The 17223-nt window shown below is 44.8% G+C and overlaps 1 protein-coding gene across 1 annotated transcript in view; it reads right to left on the reverse strand.

Moving 5' to 3' along the window:
- Window positions 1-16797: 16797 nt before the first annotated feature.
- The window catches only part of KCNA10 (potassium channel, voltage gated shaker related subfamily A, member 10), a 1534-nt gene continuing 1108 nt past the window's right edge, over window positions 16798-17223 (reverse strand). Inside the window, exon 2 of the mRNA XM_015406560.1 lies at window positions 16798-17218. Coding sequence (XP_015262046.1) covers window positions 16798-17218 — 421 coding nt within the window. The remainder of the gene's footprint in view (window positions 17219-17223) is intronic.

Below are 17223 nucleotides of genomic sequence, written 5' to 3' on the forward strand. Positions count from 1 at the left end.
CGTGATACAAGTTCAAGGAATGCTGTTTGCCATGGGGTAAAAAGCCTACCTGGGCCATTTCAAGTCAGGAAAACAGCTCAGTGGGATGGCTACCCCCCCCCCACTGCACTGTTGTCCCAATCCAGATTGGGGCCTCAAGTGTTTTGGAAACAAGTTCTGCCACACCTGACATGTAACTGTCTGAACAAAAGTCTGATCAAGGAAACCCAAAAACTATATGTCAAAATTGTTTAGCCCTTAGCAAAATCAGTCATCAATATTTTACATAATGTAGTCAGAGCATTACAGCTCTTCTCAAACTTTTTCTTGGCCCTAGGAAAAAACCTGCATCAGGCAAGGTTTTTCCCTAGGATATCAATCAAGGAACACATTCAAAGGCAGAATTGCCAGGCAAAAGCTGTACAAAGGTATCTTACGTAAGCTGATTTTTTAATATATAAAATACTCAGAACTTGGAGTTCTCTGAAACTTGTCATTTCCTTCCTCATCTAAGACTGGACCCTAGTATATCTTAGGCCACAAGCCAGGGTATTTTTAGCAAAGTAATCAAATGAAGGGGATTTTGGTTTCCAGTTTCTATTTTAAAATGTAGATTCCCCTCCCCCAGTGGTATCCATTATCTGCAAATGAAAACCTCTCTCCGTAGATCCCTCCTCCTTGTAAAAGACATCAGAATCTCCAGCCATTTCATATTTTATCCTAGACACTTTTGTAGATCATATGTTATATGTTCACCTGCATGAATTTGCAGGAAATTACTGCCCTTGTTGATGAAGCTGATACGTTTGCATATTACTGTGCTTCTCTGAGGAAAATCTGAGTTAGTAAAAGCTAGTAGGGGAAATCCTCCTGACTTCCCATAACATTGACATAAACTACATACTAAAGCAGTTTGCATGCTTTTATTGTACAGTGAGGCATAGTGCATGACTAACATTGTCTCTTAATATTTGCTTTATGGACTATATTTATTGCTTACACACACAATGGACTGTGCACACACACACACATAGGCTCAGAGAACTGTACACTTTAAGTCACCTGTTGTGATGCAACACATAGAAGGTGCCTGCACAAGCCTTACACGTAAATAAGGTTTCAGCTACAGTTACCAGCCTGGTGAAGAAGCACAAACCTCCATTATTGTGAGCAGTAAGAAACAACAGCTTGAGAAGAGACAGCCCCCATTGCTGAATTATTTGGAGTAGCGTAGGACCCATCACTGTTTTGTTCCTGCCAAATGGACATTTGGTTCACAATGAGAATGGCCAGCTTCATCAACACTACCATGGAGCATCCTGACACCAAGGTTTTCACACCTGCCCAGATGCCCTCCTTTGAGTAAGGTTTTAGATTACAATATTGGCCACTCCTTATAGGTAACCTCCCACTCCTATAGGTAACCAATAGGATTGTTTTTGGGATGGACTAACAGGTAGGTGGGACCACAGGTTGAAACAGTTACCACCCATCTAATGGATCCCCTATAAAAGGAAAGGACCATTCACCTGGCCCTTCCTAGCTAGCATCCCCCGCAACAATCCCGGTCTGCTTTTTACTCCTCTTAAGTCCCACTTGCTATCCCCAAATCCTTGCCTCTACTTTGATCTCTTGATCTGCAGTCAAGAGACCCACACGTTCTGGCTGGTTCTGGTCATGTGTGAACTCCCTTTAGTTTACATTTCTTCCCATCCATTCTTCATTGGAACAACCAAAGCTGCGAGACAGATAAGTATCACCCATCATCACCCCCACCTGCTAATGCAACTGTGCTTATTTTAATACTGTAATTCTAAGGAACTTGATTGAATGTGTGAGTGCATCAGTATTGTTTGTATGAGATATATTTTCAAGTAAAAGACATTTATTTTAAACTACAACAGCCTCGTTATCCTTCTCTGGTAACCCTTGGTGGGAACAGGACCTTGGTATAAACTGGTAAGAACCCATTTATAAATTGCCAACTGCTGTAAATAAAGCAATTTGGCTAACACAGACGTCTTCCATATGTAATGGTAGCTTTAAAGTTCAAGAAATGAAGGATAGCCAGCCATGTTTGGTGACCACTTGCTCTCTCCTTGATGTCCAACGTCATTGTTAGATAGGAGACTCGAGGCAGCAGGTGAGCAGTGATAACAGCTTTATTGAACACGAAGTCAGAAGAACCAGAATGAGACAAACAATGGAACAACAGGCTCCTTTTTAAACAGTCCAGGCTTGGCAAGCCACGCCCACATGTCAGATAAGATCCAATCAAATGCTGTACATAAAGACCAATCACTTTGCTTTCCTCCAGAACTTCCCTTGTTCTGATAGGTCGGTTTACAATACCTTGTACAGACTCAAGCTCATACATTCATACGTTCTGTTCCATACATAACTATCCTCCCCCCTAAGATGAGACAACCCTTGAACAGTCATAATTCTTCAAGTAAGCAGGACGCTGCTTGACCCGTTGGGATCGTCTTACATTTACCGTTGGAGGGGTAGGAGGAAAAACTTCGGGCTCCCTGTGAGTGGGTTCAGTTTGATCCCTAATGGGACTGAGTGTCCATGGCCGATTCCCATAGTCGTAGCTCTGCTCGCCCTCAGTCTGTTCAGAGTCCAGAGACTACCTGACTGTCCGAGTCAGGTACATCGGCCACCTGGAGAAGGGAATCAGGGACTGAGTCAGCCCACTGTTTGCGCAACTGATCCACATGGTGCTTCATTACTCTACCATCATTAACCTTTAGAGTGTAATGGTGGGACCCTAGGACATGAGTTACTGTGCCTGGTAACCATTTGTGCCCGCTACTGTAGTTCCTCACATAAACACATTCACCTTCACAAAACACCCTGGGTTGTTCAGTGGACTCACTGTTAGGCGCCCTGGCAGATGTTAAGTCCGGGTGCATACGGTCTAACAGTGTTGTCAGGCGCTGACCCATTAGCAGCTCTGCCAGACTCCACCCTGTCATGGAGTGCGACATGACATGTTGGTGCAGTAGAAAGGACGCCACCTTCTGGCCCCAGTTTCCCTGCACCAAATGGCCCAAAGTCTACTTTGTGGTCCGCAGCATTTTTTCGGCTTGCCCGTTAGTTGCCGGGTGGAATGGTGCGGACGTGCTATAGGCAATGAGGTTTGCTGCAAAAAATTCCTTGAACTCAGTGGCAGTAAAGCATGTCCCGTTGTCAGACACCAGGGTGTCTGGCAACCTGTGCGTTGCGAACAGATGACGCAATACATTAATGACAGTTAACACAGTCATTTTCGCTGTGGGGACCACCTTGAGCCACTTGGAATAAGTGTCCACAATGATGAGGAAAACCTGGCCCTGTAATGGGCCAGCAAAATCCACATAAACCCTGGACAAGGGGTGGTGACACTTTTCCCACTGGGCCACCGGTGCGTGTGGGGGATCAAGCCGGGACAACTGGCATTCGTTACATTTCTGAACCCAGGACTCTATGTCCGTGTTGATTTTCAGCCACCAGAAATTCCCTCTGGCCAGTCCCTTCATGCGCACGATGCCGGGGGGGCATTCGTGCAGAGCCTCTAATACTTGGTCCCGTAGTTTGGGGGGAACCACCACCCTGTTTCCCCAGAGTAAGCATCCCCGGTGCACAGACAATTCATTTTGCTGTGATGCAAACAGCTTAAAACTCATCGACGTGCCCCATCGGCCACCCCCTCCACACCCAGTTAAGAACCCTGGCGATGGTGGGGTCCTGGGCGGAGGCGGTCGCAACGTCCAACGCATGCACCGGAGGTTTGGCCAGTTCCTCAAGGGCCATAACCTCGAAAGCGAGTGCAGGGTCATTATCCAGTTCTGGCAGGGGGCAGCGGCTGAGGGCGTTGGCTTGTCCCATGTTTTTTCCAGGCCGGTGCTCCAGGACATAATTGTACGCCTACAAAAATACCGTCCAGCGCAACATCCGCGCAGACAAGACGTTGGGCGTCTGGCGGTCAGGTGCAAAGATCCCAAGGAGGGGCTTGTGGTCCGTGGCCATTACGAACGGTCTGCCATACAGAAAGTCGTGAAACTTTTTTACGCCGGCCACTAGTGCCAACTCCTCCTTATTGATTTGGCCGTAGTTTCTCTCGGCTGGGGTGAGTGTCCGAGAGTATTAGACAATTGGTGCTTCCCTACCGTTAGCCAGCATATGGCTCAACACTGTCCCCACCCCATGCGGAGATGCGTCTGCAGCCAATACCAGTTGTTTGGATTCGTCATAGTGGGTAAGAACAGCGTCAGATGACAACAAAGATTTAACAGCAGTAAAAGCTCGGTCGTGCTAAGGGCCCCACTCCCACTTTGCCCCCTTGCTGAGGAGGCGATGTAACGGCTCGGCTATCAACGCCTTATGTGGCAGGAAGGCGTGATAAAAGTTTAAAATACCTAAGAAGGATTGCAGTTCCTTCTTAGAGTCAGGGTTCGGGGCGTTTTGGATGGCCCGTACTTTTCCTGCAGTAGGGTGGACACCATTAGCATCGATTTGGAACTCCAAGAATTCTATGCTGGGTACTCCCAAATGACATTTGGCTCTCTTTACTTTTAACCCAGTCTCTTGGAACCTACGTAACACGGACCTGAGGCATTCTGCCAGTTCATCCTCGGACCGGCCGGCAATCAGAACGTCATCGAAATAGGGACCCACCCCGGCAGGTCCCTTAACAAACCCTCCATTAGGCCCTGAAATATGCCTTGGGCCATGTTTACGCCAAACTGCAAGCGATTTACCTTGAACACCCCTCTGTGCATGACAATTGTATGCGCCAAGGTGGCCTGGGGGTCAACTGGCAGCTGTTGATAAGCCTGAGCCAGATCTAATTTTGCAAAGACTTTACCCTCCCCTAATGATGCCAGCACATGACTAATTACGAGGACTGGGTAAGAATGCTGCTGCAGAGCCTTGATGATTGTGCATTTGTAATCAGCACATATTCGGATAGACCCGTCTGGCTTTACTGGTGTCACGATAGGGGTCTCCCATTTTGAGTGCGATACCGGTTCAAGCACACCTTGAGCCACGAGTTTGTCCAGCTTGGACTCTATACGCGGTTTCAGGGAAATCGGTACCTTGCAATACTTAAGCCATGTAGGCACTACAGATGGATCTAGGTCAAACATTACAGGCGGCCCCCTATACATTCCCAGAGTACCATCAAAAACATCTGCAAATTCCACATACAGCGAATTCAATTTATTTGCATTGACTTGGTTAATACCACTTATAGTAATTCGAGGGCCTCAAACCAGTCTAAACCCAACAGACTGGCTCGGCGCCCCTCGGCAACAAGGAAACTCAGAGACTCCTTGAACCCTTTGAATTGTACCTCAAATGTGGCTTCGTTGGCCACAGGGATGTGCCTTCCCTGAAAATCGGAAAGGTGGATGGTGCTTGGCTGCAAACGCCGATGGCTCCATCACGGAAACAAACGTTGCAAGGTTTCAGATGAAATGACGGTCACTAACGATCCCGAGTCGACCTCCATCTCGCACGGTACGCCATTCACCGTCTTGGTGATGTGGATCTTCTTCTTTGCTCGCAATCCGGTCCTCAGGATGGTCGAAGGGCAGAAACAGCAGTTGGTCAGATGGCAATCTGTAGACCTCGCATTGTCCTTGCCTCGAACCCAGGGGCTTGCACGAGGAGATGACGGTGGTGTCTTCTTCCCCTTGGCCCTGCAGACTCTGGCCAAATGGCCTTGCTTGTCACAGGACAGGCAAACTATGTCCTTCGCCCAACATTGATCCCGCTCATGATCTCCGCCGCATCTGGCACAGGTTCGCTGCGGTGCAGTTTTCACTTGGGTCTGCTTGGGCCTTGGAATACGAGAATGGTTGATGTCATCACGCTCACCATCGGACTCGCTCAGTGATTCATGGTGTACAGATTTGTTGGCCCCTGTTGGATTGGGACCAGGTTTTGATGCACTTCTTGGGTTGCCTTCTCAGTGGCCTCAGTGGCGACAGCCTCCGAGTAGGCCACAGCATAGGTGAGAGCCATTCAACCGTCTCGTTCGCAGCCTGGGACTGCTTGTAGAATGCATGCCGGCTAGCGATCTGCGAGGGTTGCAGTGCAAAATGCCCCTGCAGTTTCAGTTTGAGTTCGGCCAGGGACATGGCTTTGATTTCAGCCGGGGCGACCAGAGACCGAGCGACGTCAAAGACAGCCCTTCTGCAGGAGCTGAGGAGCGTCGCCTTCTGCTGGTCCTCACCTTCGATCTGGTTAGCCTGGAGGCGGAACTTGAACCTGGTCAGGTAGGAATCCCAATCCTCGAGGTCGGGTTCGAATGCCTCGAATCGTGGGTTGATGGCCATCACTGCTCTCTGTGTCGGCACTGGGACAACTGCTGCAGCTGCTTGATCAGCCGGGTCTTGTTCTTCCGCCCTGGGTTCCTCAGGGGCTTCTCGGTCATCCGCCGTCCAGAACAAGACAAACAATGGAGCAACAGGCTCCTTTTTAAACAGTCCAGGCTTGGCAAGCCACGCCCACACATCAGATAAGATCCAATCAAATGCAGTACATAAGACCAATCACTTTGCTTCCCTCCAGATCTTCCCTTGTTCTGATAGGTCGGTTTACAATACCTTGGTCAGACTCAAGCTCATACAGTCATACATTCTGTTCCATACATAACAGTTATTATCTTTCACATTTATTTACAGGACTGAACAATTTGCATTACAGTACTGTATGTCCTTCAATAAATCACTTCTGGTGTAAAGATTGTTTCATTTTCATAAACAGGCAGATGATTTTCCAAAGATCAGAATTTATGAGATGATTCTTTTATTTGGGTCTCTTGTCGCCATAAGTCGGCTGCGATTTGACAGCACTTTCCACCACCACTACCACTCACTGTAAAGGCATCTTATTTCCATCACCCAGGACCATGGGATGATGTTTTTGGCCAAACCTAACTTATACTTCATAAATCATTGATCTATATTCTTTAGGGTTGCCAAGTGTGAATTCAGCCGCAGTGGGGGACTTCCGGCTGGAGCGCATGCATGTGCGCGAAGCGCATGCACGCCGCACCAACATTGCCCGGACGTGACGTGGGCACGCCGGGCATGCTGGGGGCGGGGCCATGACCATCCGAGGGAAAACCATAGAGTTTTCCTTCAGATGACCGTGGCACCGCCCCCAGCGTGCCCAGCATGCCCGCGTCACTTCCGGGCGACATGCACGTCAGGGTGGAGTTCCCCCCGGGGCCTGATCCGCTGCCGGCGGGGAACGGGCCTCTGGGGCGGGGGTTTCCCCGCCCCCCGGGGGGACTTGGCAAGCCTAGAATTCTTTCATAGCAGTTTCTCATATTGATTTTTATAGTTGTTCTTGGCCACTGAAATTAGATATGTATTCATGTATTAAGAGTTAATTGTTTTTTCATGCCTTCACTGAAATTTGGGGAACTATCTTTTAGGCCTTTGAAACTGTACTATTTTTATTCCTTATTAAATGCCTCTCTTAATTCCTAACTATGTGCATAAACAGGTTTGTGGATTTTTCATTTCTTTTGGGAAAACATATGGAATAAGAGCCTCAAAAAGGAAGATAATATGAGAAATGAGCAACAGTTACCTATGAAAAGGCCATCACCAGTTATCAGTCTGTGGTGTTTTCCAGATGGCAGCAGCCTTTTGGGTTTTTATGGGTGTCGTGGTGGTTTCAATGATCGCACTATCAGTGTAATCAGTTCACACTTACATGTTTTTTTTGTTTTTTCTCCATCATGGTTCCGTCTGTTCACATTCACATTGAGAACTGATTTTCCAGGGTTTTCTTTTCTTTTCTTTTTGTCCATGTGCTGAAGCATTTCAGTGTTTCAGCAGCCTCAAGGAGCTCCACAATCCCCCTTAAAGTACATTCTCCACCCATCACACTACAAGATTACCTGAGCAGCCAAACACACCCACCGCCCATCAAGATAATGATGATGCAGATCACTGGATCCTTGGCTAGCCAAGCACCTGGAATTACTACCTTTTCTTTCCCTTCGTCTTAAGCCATCCATTGTTAGCAAACCCTAACTCAATTGCCCAACACTTAAATAAATCCATTATTTTGACCTCGTTAAGGAGCTGTACAGGAAAAACTAGTTTAGGAAAGAACAGGGAGGGGAAACCGAGAAAAGACTGGGACAGCATGGGGATGTTAATAAAGTTATCTGGACATAAGAAAAAAACCACAGTAACATTGGAGGATCAAAACAGAACATTAAGGCACTCTGGAAAATGCCTGTATTTATAGTTCTGTTAATCCCACAAAAAGTGATCACAGAGAAGCATCACTAAATTTCAGAGAAAAATGCCTTGTGAACAGTGACAATTTTCATCTACAAAGACTGCATTTTATGACAATCAGTGCAAGAATTTAGTACAATAAATCAAAGGGTTATAAGACGCTTCAAAGAAGATAAACTTCTCACGTGGGCAGAATTTCTGTGTATTGCACATATCCTGTTGTACATTATCACATGGATAATTGGCCACCACACCTGCTACCATTCTGAGCCTTTTGCCTTACACAGACTCCGTGAAATACACATGCACACTTACAGCATTGAAATAGGGTCCAAAAACATAATTTCCACAAGGAAATTTCCATGTAGAAAACCAATATGTTTGAAGAGTTTGTATCTTTTTTGTAAAATCTACCTAAACAGGCTTGAATTAAAAAGGGACTGACAACCAGACCCTGCTTCCTTTTTGTAATGCAACATTACTGTCATGTTTGCAAATATTTGGTTACAGACATTTGGTACAAGGGCCCTTTTTGGAGCAAATAAGTGCAACTTGACCTAGATAGCCTCCTAAATTTCAGATTAACCATATACTGCCTGTGATTTCTCCTGGTTGCTTCCTCAGTAATTTCTAAGCCATTCCTCCATATGCAGTCAGCCAAACCCAATAGACACTAGTGAAGAGTACAACCAATGCCAGTTACAGTGGTTTTAGCTACAGGGTTTTTTAAAAAAGTTTTGTACTGTAAATAACCACTCTTTAATCCCCATTGCTGTCCTGGTGTTTTTAACTCCAGACCAGAGCCAGAGGTGGACCCCTATTTGCACAGATCTGCCTAGAAAAAGATTCCGTTTGACTGGCATCTGAAGGTGGGAAGATCTCCTTCCATTGGATTTTCCCAATCCAAGATACAGAACTTCTCTTCAGCTCCCTGGAAGCTGATTGGACATTGAGTCTGGCCAAACACCTTTCCTACATCTCTATCAAAATAGAGCATCCCCCAAATGTCAACTGTTAGATGGTTTTTCCTCAAATGGCTCTGTGAGTATGAAGCTCTAAGCCTGTCATTTTTTAAAATGTAATGACAAGTTATACATGGCAATGCTGATGCAACTGGAGTAGGGCTGATCCTGGGTTAGTCATAGCAACACTGAGATACCCATATTTTGACAACTTTATTGAGAATCCTGAAGGCTGATATTTCCTTCATACCCTAGAATAGACTTGCCTTTGCCCACAGACCTTTCGTTGGCTTTCCATAGTTCACATTCTCATGATTGGTGTCATCAAATCAAGGCTGAGGGCTGAGGGAGGGATCATGGTGTTGAGTTGCTCAACCCTGTTCTTCATAACAAGATTCCTTTCATTCATACCCAAAGAACTCTTGTGGCCTAGTTAAAGCCTAGTTAAAGCCAAAGAAATATCAGCATTATAAGGCAGCAGTATAGAAATAATAAAGAAATAAATAAAGAAGAGTAATTAATAATGATGCAACCCCACCAGGCTGCCTTGCTCTGAGTGTCAGAAAGAGTGAATGAAGACTCTGAGTGGGAAATGGGTAGTTTAAAGGGCTGGTGTGGTCTCCTTGGCAAAAAAGAGGGAAGAATAGATTCTTACTCCAGGAGCCCCAATATGTGCATTTTCTTTCACAAACAGTTTCCCTTTTTGTGTCCCACGGAACTGACAAACTGACAGACAGTTTAATTCCCCTCCATGGCATTTATAGAAAAATATTCTTCCAGTACTGTGGCTCTTGGTCTTTTTTAAAGAGACAACCAACTTAAGTCCAAAATGATCTATGAATAATTCCACAACAGAGAGACAGGCAATGGTGCCTTGAAATCAGCCCCCCTTAAAAACATTTTTTTAAAAATCTCACTAGACCTCACTGGGGTCACTGGAATCTGTTTACAGCACCTCCAGGACTAAGTCTTGAAATACCTGATTAAAACAAAACGCCTCTAAGCATCTACAGAATTCCTTTACCTAACCACCAAACAATTGCAGCCAATGCCCACACTCTTAATTAAGGAGGAGGAATCCCAAAGCAGATACCATGACTCCCATGCAGGCCCAAGCCTGAGCCACGCTACCACTAGCCACCCAATCAGAATCGCAGGGAAATGGCTGCATGACTGCCTCACCAGAGGCTGAAGCAAAGGCCTGCTGACCGCTTTGGTAGATGAAATGGCAATGGCAGCAGCAACACAATGAAGGCCTTTTTGAAATGCACACTTATAGTGATACTTCTATAACTATCACTAAACATTATGCCAGTATTTCATACCTGATCGTCCCATTACACTTTCACCACTGGATTCCCCCAGCCAGGGACTGAAGACAGCCCATGTCCAGTCAAGGAAGCTCCTGTGTTTTTGAAGTGAGGCCTGAGGGACAGCCAGCAGCAGAGTCCAGTGAGGAACCATCTTCAAAAGAAGAGTGTCATCCATCCCTGTCTAAGGGAGAAAGTGTGAGGGCAGCAGTTGGGCTGGCAGTACTGAACACCCAACTTGCTTCCCCCTCACTTTCTTTTCAAGGTCTTCTTCCAGACCAAAGCTGCGGCCACCATCACTACTGCTGCCTGGAAAGCATGCCAACAAGCCCAGGGCTGAAAGACTGTGTGAGACCCTTGTTTATTCTGCCCTCTAGCTCCCCCCCACACTCCAATTGACATGTGTTCCTTCCCTTAAAGACAACATCTTAATTGTTGCTTTATAGTATCACAGATGAAAAGAGACAGACCTCTTTCAGCTACAGCCAGGCCAGTTTGCTGCAGTCAACTGAAAGACTAATGAAGCTCTAAGTGGTTAGATAAGTGTTTATTTCCTTGCAGCTTCTAATTTCTGTCCTGGATCTTGCTAAGAGGCTTTTTTTTTTTTTGCATAAATAAATAGGTTATAGCTAAGCAGAGAAGGATCTGTTTGTTGTTCTGTTCTCACAGCATAATAATTATTAATAAATATTCTGATTCATTCTTGTTTTTGGTTCAGTATTATTGCTGTTCTATGTTAAAGGTTGTCATTAGAGAGTTCCAGTAGTCATGGGGTTATGAAACCATACCCAGTTCTAGGGCTGCCAAGTGGGGGCATGTGGCGGGTAAACCCCCGCTTTGGAGGCCCGATTTCCGCTGCTGCGGAATCGGGCCCCGGGGGGAACCCTGCCCCCTGAAGCGCAGTGTGGCTGCATCACAGGAAGTGACGCAACCACGTAGAGCATGTTGGGGAAAACCATAGAGTTTTCCCTCTGACGATTGGGGCCACGCCCCCAACATGCTCTACATCGTGCGTCACTTCCTGTGACATTCTGGCGTGCGTCCCTCGGCAGCTCCCGGACCCCGGCAACGCTCCCCCGCCGGTGAGTCCAATCTACTTGGCAACCCTACCCAGTTCTGTGTAGATCACATGATCCCAAGAGGTAAGTGTCAAATATGTTTAATTTGGATTGGTGAGTGTGTCTCTGGAAATCCAATGCAATGGTCATGATCATTTAAAGATGCTAGTGCTACTACTGACCTTTTGAATCTTTGGGAGGGGGAATGTCTGAGCTATTACTTCTGAAACAAAAGGCATTTCCATAGGGCCTTAGAAAGACACATCTCTGGCTTCATTAATGCAAAGCACTAAACTATGATCTGGATATATCAGATAAATGAGCAGTATGTGTGGCTGATAGTAGCATGAGAAGAGCCCTGTTGGATCAGACCAAAATATCATCTAGTTAGGCTTGCCAAGTTTCCCCGCCCCAGAGGCCCGTTCCCCGCCGGTGGTGGATCGGGCCCCAGGGGAACCCCACCCCCAAAGTACGTGACGTGCACGTCACACGAAAGTGATGTGACCACGCCGGTCACGTGGGGGGCGGGGCCACGGTCATCCGAGGGAAAACTCTATGGTTTTCCCTCGGATGGTCGTGGCCCTGCCCCCAGCGTGCCCGGTGTAGTCGCGTCACTTCTGGGTGATGGGGTTGCAGCATGCACATGAAGAGCGTGTGCTCCAGGAACAAGCCGGGAGCCCCCCGCTCCAGCAGCAGGTAAGACTTGGCAACCCTACATCTAGTTCATCATCCTTTCCCCCAACCAGAGGCCTCCAGAAAGCCCAAAAGTTCAGCAAGAAGCCAATAGCACACTACCAGTGTTCTCCCCAGCAACCAATATTCCAGTGGCATACTGCCTCTGAACATAGATCTTTAATGTTGCTAGTCTCTGACTAATAGCTACTTGTTAGATCTTTCTTTCATAAATGTATCTGCTTCCATTTTAGTGGCCATCCTGACAATTTGGACAGGGCCCAAGCATGGGAGGGAGGGTTATAGTAACCCAGAAGTCCATCAAGGCCTATCTCAGGCTACAACCATGATGTGGTTTATTTATGTTGTTTCAGAAGTAAAATGGAATTGTTTGTCCTTTGTGCCTTATGGGATTACATGGAGGGGATGTGGGGGGGGGGGTCAGAATATGATGATTTTGGTTCTGATCTTGTGGCAGAAAATTCTATAAGTTAATTATGTGTTGTATGGGTTTTTCCTGTCCTAAATCTGTTCTCATTCAGTTTTATTAAGGAACTCTGACTTTCATTATGGGAAGCTTGATCAGAACCTTTCCATTTGTATAATTCTATAATAATCAGAACAGTTTAATTGCAGCATCCCAAAATATTATAAAGGGAGGTGCTGCATTTTCCTTCCTTCCTCTCACAGATATCCATTCAGCTTTCAGTAACCTTTGGCATTCAGCCAAGAGTGAGGGCCTTTCTTCATTTTTTAAAAATTGGGTGTTTGTATTTTAAGAGAGGGTTAAATAGCTTGAATGATGACAAGCAAAAACAAAACACTGTAATGCATCTCATACTCAAGGCACTTGAATCATAAAAGGTTGTTATTTTATTGTAAGAATGTAATGAGTCACAAGGACAGCAAGGTTGTAAAAAGATGAAAAGCACAATTCTAGCATCTGACCTCTAATCCCTAGAGATAGATCAGTTATCTGATTGACCTTCTCATGGTTGTCATAGCAACTGAGAGAAAAAGAAGAGACTCCCAGAAAACAGCAGGAAACAGGATTTGACATGGAGAGGAGAGGTTTCCTGGTTATAATCAGCAATGAAGGGAGGCACAGAAGAAGGACGCCAGACCACACTCCCCAGTTCAGGCCTTCATAGGACTTGTGAATCACTACCATCTGTTTCTTTTTGACATCATCTTAGGGTGCTTGTGTGCACTCCAACCTCCAGCAGCTCTATTTCCCAGGCTCACATTTCAGGACTAGAGGTATGTTGTTCATCCCTTTAAATTAGAGTCCCTACTCCTGCCCCTTCTTCAGACTGGATTCACGTGACCATTAGGCATGTAGTAACTGCTCCAAACTCCTGCACCCACTGGCTGCCCATGCGTAGCATCTGATCATTTGTATCCATGACCATATTCCAGATTTAGTTTTAAAAACATTTTGTCTTTTAAAAATTAATTTTTTTTTGCAGTTGCATGTAAATAGCTCAGTTCCATGCATGATCACAGCTGCACACGACTACTGCCTCTGGGGGGCAGGGAGCCAGCATAGGCAGAATTTCCAGATAGCTAGCATATATACCAGGGGTGGCCAAACTGTGGCTCGGGAGCCACATGCGGCTCTTTCACACATACTGTGTGGCTCCCGGCAGGGCAGCTGGGAAAGCGAAGGGGAAGCATGATTCCCCGATCAATCTTCCCTTCCTGAGCCAGTGTTCCCTTTCCTGGGTAGGCTTGAGGCAGGGGGGAGCAGAGAAAGAAAGCAACTTTAGCTTGAAATGCGTTCTCAAAGCCCCCCCCCCCCAGACTACAGATATAATTGGACAAATCAGTATCTATTTTTATCCCTTTTGCTTTTATTTTTGGCAGTCTCATTTAACGTTAATAAAAAGCAAATTTGCATATTATTCAATAAAAACATGTCTGTAATATTTGTTCACATCATGTGGCTCTCAAACATATGATGTTTATTCTATGTGGCTCTTATGTTAAGCAAGTTTGGCCACCCCTGATATATCCCATGGTTGTATGAATTAGGCCTGAGTGAGAATAAACTGCATTAAAGCACCAAGTGTTTGTTGAGAGGAAATAAATGCTCAAGTGACATGACTAAAGAGAAGCATTCATGTGTGGAGAGAGCAGGAGTATAAGAACCTTTTCAGAGAGGAACAAATATTTCTATTCCTACAAAAGTGCTTCCAGATGAGACCATTTTCTGCATCTTCTGAAATGGTGACTACTTTTTTTCCCCTCTAGAAACCACAATAGTAGAGATTTGTGGGAGATGCTTGTTCTACTGAACACAGGGCTGCGAGTACAGGAAAATGGTCTCCTGTACTATTTCTGAACAGTTCAGAAATAACATATGCAGTCTTGAATAATTCCTAGAGAAATATCTTTACTGTAAGGTGACTAAAGGAAGCCAGGAGTGCCCTCATATGTTTACTGGTTATTCCAGAAACTGGCACAGTCCCGTGTCGATAGTTACTCTTAGGCAGAGGTCTCACAAAAGCTTTTGAATAATTGTTTTGGACAGGCCTCGTGCTTATAGTTTGAAAAACGAAAAGGTACCTATTGTGAGAAATGCCTGAGGATAGAATCAGGACAGGGCAACAGGGCAGGGCAAGAGAAAAGTGAAATGTAGTATTAGTTGATGTATCTAGAAGGAGGGAATAAAACAAGGGGAAGAGAGAAACTACTAGAGAAGAAATGAAGGCAAGTGAGTTGGGGACACTATTTTGAAGCATTTTCAGAGAAGCTGGGTATGAATATTGCAGATTAAGCCAGTGTTTAAAACTAGAATTGAGCCCTGCCCCGTGGTACAAGGCAGGAGCAGGGATGAAAGAACTGAGACAGCTAGGGAAAATGAGGTTGGAAATGGGTGGAATAGTCAGCAAATCGGGAACAGGTACATATTTAGAAATACTGACACCTAGAATAATTGGAGCAGAAGGAGGAGGGAAAAAGAGACCTGCTATTTTGGTTCTTCCTCTAATCACATCTGCCGTTATTGCTAAAATCAATTAGAAAACCTGATTTTAAAAAATCATAAATGGTCAGCTGGCAGAATTTGCCAATTTTATTTTTTCCTTGAAAATGAATACCATGATTGTTTAATCTGAGATAGTCTAATTTTTAAAGCATTTTCTGTTTACCTTCCATACAGATTTAATTCACAGTGCCATTGCTTCATATCGATATAAACAGAACAAAGTGAAATGGGCGAGGGGTCACAGCAAAGTTGAAAAATCTGCTCTTACATATATTCAAACTTCAACCGCAAAAAAGGAAGTTCATTTTAGATGTTTCGTAGTTAAATAATTTATAAATAGCTCATAACAACCTGGAATATAGTTGCTTTTGAACAAGAATGTGTTTGGGGACAGGATGAAATAATTCCATTCCCCTCCCTTATACTGCACCCTAACTGACAAATCAGTTAGAGAAAACAAAGCCGCATCCGTTTACCTCAGCAACTAATATGGCCAAATATTATGCAAGTAATATGAAAACTTGGATGGGGGTGGTTTTAAATTAGCACTTAGGTTGTGTATTCTAGCAGAGATCCAGGACTGAGTGGTATTGACCCCAGATTCTCCCTCATTATTACAAGATTCTGTTCTAGTTATGGTTACCATGAAGTTTTATAACATTTTAAATTCAAGGTTAAATTTCTTAGTCTTCCTGTCCTTTTTCCTTTTATTTTTACAAGTTTCACAATTTTCTTTTAAATGGCAAGTTTTAAAATGTATGCTGCCACTAAATTACTACAAACATTGATTATTCTTGAGATCATTCTCTTCTTGGTGAAGTGGCCAGTTTTTGTCCAGGTAGAACTGCATGCCATTTTCATGAGAACTTCATTACGATTTGCTATTTAGTATCAGGTTTTGATCCTGAAGCCTGTGAAGTAATCAGAAAATAGACAATGCTTCTGAACATATGCAGAAAGCTTTCCCCCTCACAACTATGGGCAGTTCCTAAGAATCATCACTGGGATCAGTGGCAGGTCAACAGGAAACACAGCAGAGTATGGCTCAGGTACTTCCTGTTACTGGGTTTGCAGTTTTGCTCCCCCCTCCTATGCGACTCATATTGGGCTATCTGCACTAGCAGCAACTAAAATGAGGATTGCCCCAAATGTGCCATTTGCAGGAAATCAGCCATAAATCTGTTTGTGCAGAAGCACCCACAGTGTTCACAGCCAATTGGGAAAGGCTTGCAGGTGTGCAGGTTATTTTTTAAGAGGTCAAACATTTTCTATCATAACATCTCACACAGTAGGAAACAAGTGTTGATTTCAAAGCAGAGAAACAAACAAAAAAAAGGCAGCCTACAATTTGATTATAAAAGAGATAGGAGATCAAGGAGGAGAGATAAGAAATACTTTTGTTTATTTAAAAAGTCACAAAAAGATACCAGAGATATCAAAAAAAGAAAAGAAAGGCTGAAAAATCAAAATGTTTTTTTTAAAAAAAAAGAAAGACAGAGTTAGTGTGGACACAGTATTTCAGTCAGTCAAAGTTCCTCATACACCCTCAAGCCTTCTATCTTCTGTGGCTGCTCAATGTTTTTTTGTCTTGTCTTGAGAATAATTTTCATTTGTTTTGTTTAGGGAGTCCATACTCCCATTCCCTGTCACCACACTCGTCAGTATTTTCTCTACCTCCCTAGGCAATATTTGTCTCTCTTCATTCTCTGTCTCCCTGTGGTAGAAATAATTAAAGTTGGAGACAATGACTGGCACAGGGAGTGCAATCGTCAGCACCCCTGCAATAGCACATAGAGTCCCCACTATCTTTCCCCCCAGGGTGGTAGGACACATGTCTCCATAGCCAACAGTCGTCATGGTGACCACAGCCCACCAGAAGCCATCAGGTATGCTGGAGAAATGTGATCGTGGTTCATCCACCTCTGCAAAGTAGATGGCACTAGAAAACAGTATGACTCCAATAAAAAGGAAAAAGATGAGCAAGCCCAGTTCCCTCAT

The sequence above is a fragment of the Gekko japonicus genome, unplaced genomic scaffold, assembly GCF_001447785.1.
Source record: "Gekko japonicus isolate JY-2015 unplaced genomic scaffold, Gekko_japonicus_V1.1 scaffold115, whole genome shotgun sequence".
In the NCBI taxonomy this organism is placed as follows: Eukaryota; Metazoa; Chordata; class Lepidosauria; order Squamata; family Gekkonidae; genus Gekko; species Gekko japonicus.